Source organism: Bison bison, unplaced genomic scaffold (genome assembly GCF_000754665.1).
Source record: "Bison bison bison isolate TAMUID 2011002044 unplaced genomic scaffold, Bison_UMD1.0 scf7180017864228, whole genome shotgun sequence".
Classification (NCBI taxonomy): domain Eukaryota; kingdom Metazoa; phylum Chordata; class Mammalia; order Artiodactyla; family Bovidae; genus Bison; species Bison bison.
Genome location: NW_011494800.1, coordinates 3,450,088 through 3,459,168, shown reverse-complemented (window position 1 = coordinate 3,459,168; position 9,081 = coordinate 3,450,088). Strand labels below are relative to the sequence as shown.

Below are 9,081 nucleotides of genomic sequence, written 5' to 3'. Positions count from 1 at the left end.
TGTGGTCATGTATGGATGTGAGAGTTGGACTGTGAAGAAAGCTGAGCGCTGAAGAATTGATGCTTTTGAACTGTGGTGTTAGAGAAGACTCTTAAGACTCCCTTGGACTACAAGGAGATCCAACCAGTCCATCCTAAAGGAAATCAGTCCTGAATATTCATTGGAAGGACTGATGCTGAAGCTGAAACTCCAATACTTTGGCGTTTCAAAGAACTGACTCATTGGAAAAGACCCTGATGCTGGGAAAAATTACAGGCAGGAGGAGAAGGGGACAACAGAGTGTGAAATGGTTGGATGGCATCACCAATGCAATGGACATGAGTTTGAGTAAGCACCATGAGTTGGTGATGGAGAAGGACGACTGTCATGCTGCAGTCCGTGGGGTCACAAAGAGTTGGACATGACTGAGTGACTGAACTGAACTGTGATATTCAGAAGGTTCTCAAGTGAGTAGCAGGATAATTGGGTCTTAAATAAAGAGATCTATTCTACTTTCAAAGACAACTGTACTCCAGAAAAGTGATCAAATCACCCACATGGTATGAAAGAAGTCAAGAATGAACTCTGGTGATTACCATCATGCGTGAAATAAACAAGGCAAGGATTCAATGAGGGATTCTGATATAAAATGTTAGAGTATTTGAATAGATTTGAGAAGAAAGAATTAATCAGCATACTGATTCAGCAACAGTAATCAAATGATGTAGAGAAGTTAAATAAGATGAGATCTGAAAATAGCACATAGAAGTTTGAAATTGGCAGTCAGTCATAATTTTCACAGGAGTTGTTTCATTTGAATAATAGTGGCAGAGGGCTAATAACAGTGGGTTATCACCTCCATGAGAAGTGAGAATTGAAGATACTTGTCATTTTGAAGAGTTTAGCTGGAAACTATAAGAGAGGTAGGTCAACAGTTGGAATTCAAAAAGGATTTCTTTAATATAGAAATAGCTTCAGCATGTCTAGAGGTGAGATAAAGGAGCCAGCTGATAGCATCAGTATGAGAAAGCATGAAAAAAAGAGAATAATAGATGAAGCATGGCTTCACTGGAAAGAGGGGTGAAAGGTAAAAAAAAAAAAAAAAAACAAGTTGAATAAATTAGCTCTAACCAAGTCACGGAGTTCTTTTTTTTCTGCATCTGGGAAAATGTGGTGAGAATAAATGCATGTATTTCACTTAATAAAAATGAACTATTGATTTTTTTTTTAAAGAAAGAAACAATTTTCTTCCTTGGTGTTCCAGTGGTTAAGAATGCGCCTTGCAATGCAGAAAATGTGGGTTCAATTCTTGGTCAGGAAACTAAGAGCCCACAAGCTGTGGAGCAACTAAGCCCATGTGCCACTACTAGTGAGCCCACGTGCCACAATGATAGTCTGTGGGCTACAAACAAAAGAGCCACATGACACAGTGACGATCCTGCATGCTTCAGCGAAGACCCGATGCAGCCAAATAAATGAATAGGTTAAAAAATAAAAGCAAGTACAAGTACTTGTGGTCAGGCATTTTATTTCAGACATGTCTCCAGAAAACCCTGAGTCACTCTTAGGGCACACATTCCCCCACGGTTCTCGGGAAATCCTAAGCCTTGCTGTGTGGGGGAAATGTGCACAAGTTTGCAGCGGACTGAATGTCTGAGAGGTTGGCTGAGGGAAAGACGACGGGGCGGTGTTCTGAGAGATAGGGATGGATGTGTTTTGCACATAGATGGTGAACCCAGGAGCCAGTAGCGGCCAGAATGGAATGGTGACTGGGAATAATCAGAAGAACACTCTGAGGGGGGCACCTGCTCATGAGGAAGCTGATTTGCGTTGAGATAGAGCCAGATTAGGCCGTGGTTTCTCTGTTTAGACCAATGTTCTCTCTGAAATGTGAGGCAAATCATATATGGAGAGGAGTCAGGGTCAGAGTCGAGAACAATGGTTTTGAGTAAGTGATGAAGCTTCAGATTATTGGGGGCGGTGGGGAGAAGGATGAAGTTAAGAACTGAGAAAAAACATATAGATGTATGGCTGAGGGCCACAATAGGCCTGGCTGAATCTGGAGATCATAAATTATTGGTAGCAGCCATCCACACCTTTCTGAAATATCCCAAAATTTCCTTCAACATTTCCCAGGGATCTTGCAGACAAGAGGATGACTGGCTCAATCAACCTGAGGGTTAGCAGGATAGATACCATCAAAGCACAAGAAAGTCATGGGCAGCAGGGATTAGTGCAAGAGGTAAATTAAATGATTTTGCTCTGCATCAAGGTTGGATAGGGAAAGGAGTGTGTCTGTGGAATGGTGATGGGTTAGGAAGTCCAGAGGACAGGAGGTAGGATGGCCAAGATGTCAGAGGAAGGGTTGTTACAGGTGTCAAAACATAATCTGGATACAGCAGTGAAGAGATAAAGCAGAATGCTGCTAGGACTATTGTGTTCTAGCATAAGTGATAGGTGTAGAATAAAAGTTTAGCTTGAGAGCTACTCAGAAGGTGGGAGAGGGATCGGGATCTGTACATGGATTGACTTTGTTGAGTAGATCCTATGTTATGGATTGAGGGCATCGGAAGAAAGGGTAGGGCTTAGTAAAAACAACCATGAGTAGAAGAAATATCCAAATAGGCCAGTGGTGAAAATGAAGGAGCGTGAGCTACTCAGAGGCCTGGACTTTGGTTGGTGATGAAAAAAAAAAAAAAAAAGTGAGAGGAAAATTTATTCCCTGGGCTGCTCTTGAGGCTTCTAGACAGGCAAAGTCCCAAGTGGTGCAAGATCCTTGTGAGATTAGCAATTTTTAGATTCTACTTATCATTTAAAAATGTCACTGAGAATTTGCTTATCTCATCTCTGAAGAGTTCCCTTCATTGGCCTGTTAGTGGAAAATATGCATCTATGTTCAGTCCCCATTTTAAAATTTACTTACTTTTTTATTCCAACCACTCTTACTACATTCCTATTATACATACATTGGAGTTCCAGAATATAAATAACCTTTATCTTTACTCTTGAGAAGCTTGTTCTCTTATTGAAGGTGTGAGAAATGTGTTACACTTTACCTCATATCTGTGGGTCTTGGAAGAAGTCGTTTCTTTCCACTAAAGTAGACTTCGAAATCTTCAGTCTTCAGCCTGTGGGCATAATCGATGTATCCTGACACCTCCTGCCCATGAGAATTTTTGTCACGAATAAAAATCACGGACTAGTAACACAGAAAAACAGAGAATGGAGAGAGAGTAAGTGAATGAAAGTCATTTGAGTAAATTTTACATGATAATAAAATCTACAGTTATTGAGTGATACGTGTGTTACAGCTTATTCTAAGGGCTTTACGTTTCATCCTTACAATGAGCCTATAGGTATTATTACTTTCTCCTGACAGTGAAGAAATTCATGAAAAGTTAACTAAATATGCGTATAATGTTCATTTACAGCAATTCAGGGCTTCCCTTTTGGCTCAGACAGTAGAGAATCTGCCTGCAATGGGGAGCCAGGTTTGATCCCTGGGTTGGGAAGATTCCATGGAGAAGGGCGTGGCTACCCACTCCATTATTCTTGACTGGAGATTTCACAGAAAGAGGAGCTTGGAAAGCTATGTCCATGGGATTGCAAAGAGTTGGACATGACTGAGCAACTAACACTAATTAACTTACAGTAATTGTATATAACAGTTTCAGTAAATTACTCCAGAAGTATTCCTAAGGACAGACATTATTTTAAGTGTTTGTAATACATTATTTTCAGTTTTGTAATACATTTATTAATTTAATATATTAATTTATTCCTAATGACAGACATTATTTTAAGTGTTTGTAATGTCTTTTTCCAACCCTATTGTCTTTTCTTTGTCATCATTTTGTTAATTTAAAAACTGAGAAACAAAGAAGTTGAGTTCCTTATACAGCTAGTAAGTTGAAAAACTCAGATTAAACCCAGGCTCATGTGTCTGTCCTTCTGATTAGAAGAAAAGAATCAGTACATTCTTTTTCCATTTGAGCACCTATATATTTTCTGTTACAAGAATAGAAATGGGCTCTCTCCTCTTTATTATAACAGTCAAAAATTGAAATCTCTTCACAAAATTAATTCCATAGGTCAAAAATGTACAGAAAGTACATATTTCTCCTTTATCTTAATTCCTTCACGAATATCATTGCATGGCTACAACATGTTAGACATTGTTGAATGTGCCACGGATACAGTGATAAACAGAACAGTAAAGCTCTGATCTCTTGGAACTTATGTTGAGGTAAGCAGAAGTAGACAATAGGCATGAAAAGAAAACAACGCTTACAGTGAGTGATAAGTGTCATAAAGAAAATAAAGAAGATGATTGGCTAGAGAAGTTCATAGAGTTAAAGGCCACTTTAGGTAGAGTGATCAGACAAGACCTTGAGAAGATCTTTATGCCAAGACTTGAAGGCTGAGAAGAGGTAAGCCATGTAGAGATGTAGCATGCTGCTGCTGCTGCTAAGTCACTTCAGTCGTGTCCGACTCTGTGCGACCCCATAGACAGCAGCCCACCAGGCTCCCCTGTCCCTGGGATTCTCCAGGCAAGAACACTGGAGTGGGTTGCCATTTCTTTCTCCAGTGCATGAAAGTGAAAAGTGAAAGTGAAGTCGCTTACTCATGTCTGACCCTCAGTGACTCCATGGACTGCAGCCTACCAGGCTCCTCTGTCCATGGGATTTTCCAGGCAGGAGTACTGGAGTAGGGTGCCATTATCTAGCATAGGAGCCTATAAATCAAGGGGAACAGTTGATAGAAAGACCCTAAAGTGGGAACAAGATAATGGAAATGGAAGAAGTGTAGTCTTTTCTCTGTCAAGCCAAAACACATGGATCTCAAGTTCTACGGTGGGGGCGGGGGGTGGGGAGGAAAAAAAAAACAAAACAAAAAAAACTCTAACTGTAATTGGAAAAGCTCATAATGTATTCATTTCCAAATCTACATCAAAGTGTAGAGTTTCATGGTGAAGTTCTATATTTGGGGGAATCTGTAAACAAGATTTCCTTTTCCTCTTGAGCAATTACTGGATGGTTACTTGTTGGGTCTTTGTATAGTCAATTATAGGGAGCACTTACAGGGGTTACCTTAGATAGCAGAGTTTCCAAAAGGGTGAAGTTAGAAAATTGAAATAATTCTTTTCCCTGCTACACTTATGAAAATATATTGTTAACAACATGCCAACTTAAAAATGGAAGAACAGAGATATAATTTACAATTATTTGTTACTCTGCTGATGTTCTGTCTTTCAGCCTACTCTGGTATGGCATTGGGTGCTGAGAATACTGTGCTAAGAAGAATCCTGAGGCCCTTTCTTAGCACAAGAGGAAGGAATATTGTGCTGGATTAGTGATGTTTCCCTCAGAAATGACTGGATGAACAAACATTCATTACTATTCCTGTGGTCAAATTAGAGTCAATCCTTAGTCCTTCTCATTACCCCTACATAACTCTCAGTTAAATTTATGTAGATTTCTCCACGCTTTTAGTTACTTAGCTTTTACTTTATACAACACAAAATCCAAAGGGTTAGCAACTCAAAGAGACCCTGAAACTCTCACACGACTAAAGCAATAACTAGTGTTGCTATCCCAACTTAAATGAGGCCATGGGCTATTAATATTTCATATGCTGTTTGAAAGGTACTTAAAATCTTTATTCCATCATGGCTGTTCCTGATGTTAGCAAGTCATGCAGGGACATGGAGATGGAAAAAGGCCCAGAATAAGTCCTCTACTTTCAAAATGGAACTCTATTAAAAATAACAACAACAAAAAGCTCTTCTGAATCTCTCTGTTTTTGTCTCTGTCTTTCAAAATGAGAGATTCTGTTATTAGCAATTATTAGCTAATTATTATCAATAATTAGCAATTATTCAATTGCTAAGTTGTGTCTGACTCTTTGTAACCCATGTACTGCAGCACACCAGGATTCCCTGTCCTTCACTGTCTCCCAGACTTTGCTCAAGCTCAGGTCCATTGAGTTGGTGATGCCATTCAATCATATCATCCTCTGCTGCCCACTTCTCCTCCTGCCCTGAATCTTTCCCAGCATCAGGGTCTTTTCCAGTGAGTCAGCTCTTCACATCAGGTGGTCAAGGTATTGGAGCTTCAGATTCAGCATCAATCCTTCCAATGAATATTCAGGATTGATTTCCTTTAGGATGGACTGGTTTGATTTCCTTGCTGGCCAAGGGGCTCTCAAGAGTCTTCTCCAGCACTACAGTTTGAGAGCAACAATTTTTGGCACTCAGCCTTCTTTATAGTCCAACTCTCACACCTGTACGTGACTACCGGAAAAAGCATAGCTTTGACTGTGTGGACCTTTGTTGGCAAAGTGATGTCTCTGCTTTTTAATATGCTGTCTAGGCTGGTCATAACTTTTCTTCCAAGGAGCAAGCATCTTTTAATTTCATGCCTGCAGTCATTGTCCTCAGTGATTTTGGAGTTCAAGCAAGTAAAATAAGAGATGGACCAGACATTTTTCCAACAGAATAGCATAGCAGATATTGTTATGGACTTTTCTGCTAAAAACAAATACGAGTTCTGGATAAAATCTAAAAACTAAATTGTAACATACATCAATACATGAATTTAGGAGGAAATGGCAACTCACTCCAGTATTCTTGCTTGGGAAAGCCTAGTGGGTTACAAGAGTTGGACAGAAATGAACACTGTAGTAAACTTATATCTATCATTAAGTTCTAGATTAAAGGGAATATACACATAAATATTATAGAATACAGATTATAAAGTATTAAAATACAAGCTTGATTGTTTAGCTTTTAACTTAGTCAAGTACCTAAACATCTTTAGTCTTTAATGTTCTTATGGGTAAAGTGACTGATTGTCTAGAATGCTGGCAATACGGAAGACCTCGGTTCGATCCCTGGGTTGGGAAGATCCCCTGGAGGAGGACATGTCAACCCACTCCAGTATTCTTGCCTGGAGAATCCGCATGGACAGAGGAGCCTGGTGGGCTATAGTCCATGGGGTTGCAAAGAGTTGGACGTGACTGAACAACTAAGTCTGACTTAGTTGGATATGAGCAACAATAAGCAAAATATGTATCATTTTGTTATATATATTTGTTAATATATTTTTGTTTTATATATATATATATATATATATATATATATTCCTCCCATGTGCATTAAAGCTCTCTATCCAGAGGAGAAATATTATGTGACATCCCTTATATATGGAATCTAAAGGGAAATGATACGAATAAATTTACTTACAAAACAGAAAGAGACTCACAGACTTAGAAAACATACTATGGTTGTCAGGGAGAAGGATGAGGGGAATGGATAGTTAGGGAATTTGAGATGGATACGTACACACTGCCATATTTAAAATGGACAACCCACAAGGACCTACTGTATAGCACAGGGAACCCTGCTGAAAGTTCTATGGCAGGTGACTGGGAGGGGAGTCTGGGGGAGAATGGATACATGTGTATGTGCGGCTGAGTCCCTTCACTGTTCACCTGAAACTATCACAGTTTTAATTGGCTATGTGCTGTGCTGAGTTGCTCAGCTGTGCCCAACTCTTTGCAACCCTATGGACTGTAGCCCGCCAGGTTCCTCTGTCCATGGGGATTCTCCAGGCAAGAATACTGGAGTGGGTTGCCATGTCCTCCTCCAGGGGATCTTCCCAACCCAGGGATCGAACCCAGGTCTCTCATATTGCAGGCAGATTCTCTACCATCTGAACCACCAAGGAAGCCCTTAATTGGCTATACCCCAATACAAGATAAAAAGTTTTTGAAAAAGGCCCTCTATCCATAGAAATCTAAATAAATTTGAAATATTACTTCTCCAGCCTTTGAGAAATAAGAGCCTGCTCTGTGATTTTTGTGAGTTCTGAGATTTTGGGGTTTTTTGAAACTAAATAACTTCAAGTAAGTTCAAACTGGGTCTAAGCGTAAGTGTGATTCCCTCCATGTTCACCTGTGTCTTTGGGTGGATTGTTCAAACTCTTAATGCCTCTCTATATTCATAAGTCCTGTGCCCTTAATCAGGTTCCTGCAAAATCCAGCAAGTCTCTACACCAAAGCAGACTGAACAACCCCCAAAATAACAAAACAAACCATAACAAAATAAACAAGAATCCAAAATCCTGCTTGGACCTAAGCATTTAACTAGTTAAGCCTCCTCTTTCTTTTTTCTCTTTCTTTTTTATTGAACTATAGTTGACTGATTCTGTATGTTTTCACTTATATGTGAAATCTAAAAAATAAACAAATATAACAAAAACCAGAAACAGACTCACAGATACAGAAACAGAGTCACAGATACAGAGAATAAACTAGTGGTTACTAGAGGGGACAAAATAGATTGAGAAGATTAAGAAGTATAAGCTGCTAGGTATAAAATAAATAAATTGCAAGGATGTAATATACAGCAAAGGGAAGACAGTCAACGTCGTGTTATATCTTTGTATAGAGTATAATACATGAAAATATTGAATTACTATGTGGTACACCTGGAGCTAATATGATATTGTGGTTAAGCCTTCTTGCAAACTCTCTCTTCTTCCTGTTTGTCTTTTTACTTTACAGAGTAACAGAATAATCTTTTCCTTCTGTCTTGTGTGAAACTTCTAAGTTCACATTTAGGTGTTGTCAGACCCATACCTTTAGCCCTATTTGACCAATTTGTAAGCAACATGCAAATATGGTTTCTTTCCCAATAGAAATTCTTGTCACCATTATATCTATGATTTTTTTTATCTTCAAGAAAAGCTAAATGTTCAATTAAAATTTCTACGATTTCAAATCTAGAAAAATAATTGCAAGAAGCTGTTTTCACAAAAATCTTTACAGAGAAAATGAAAATTACTTTATTCATGTCTTTCCAAGTATGAGTACATATGTGTAAAAGTATATTTAAAAACTTTTTAGTAAAATAAAAAAATCGGTGAAATGAAAAACCTTCCATATGGACAACTTGCTTTATGAATTATTTTAAAACTCTGATTAGAACTATTGAAAGTCACTCAGTCATGTCCCACTTTTTGCCACGCTATGGACTATACAGTCCATGGAATCCTCCAGGCCAGAATACTGGAGTTGGTAGCTGTTCCCTTCTCCAGGGCA

The 9,081-nt window shown here is 38.9% G+C and overlaps 1 protein-coding gene across 3 annotated transcripts in view; it reads right to left on the bottom strand.

Moving 5' to 3' along the window:
• Positions 1-9,081, bottom strand: part of LOC104992906 (chromosome unknown open reading frame, human C4orf22) — a 717,206-nt gene that overhangs the window by 112,112 nt on the left and 596,013 nt on the right. For all 3 annotated transcript variants that reach the window (XM_010845906.1, XM_010845905.1, XM_010845907.1), the window contains one exon: positions 3,036-3,178. In XM_010845906.1, the coding sequence (XP_010844208.1) occupies positions 3,036-3,178 (143 nt within the window). The remainder of the gene's footprint in view (positions 1-3,035; positions 3,179-9,081) is intronic.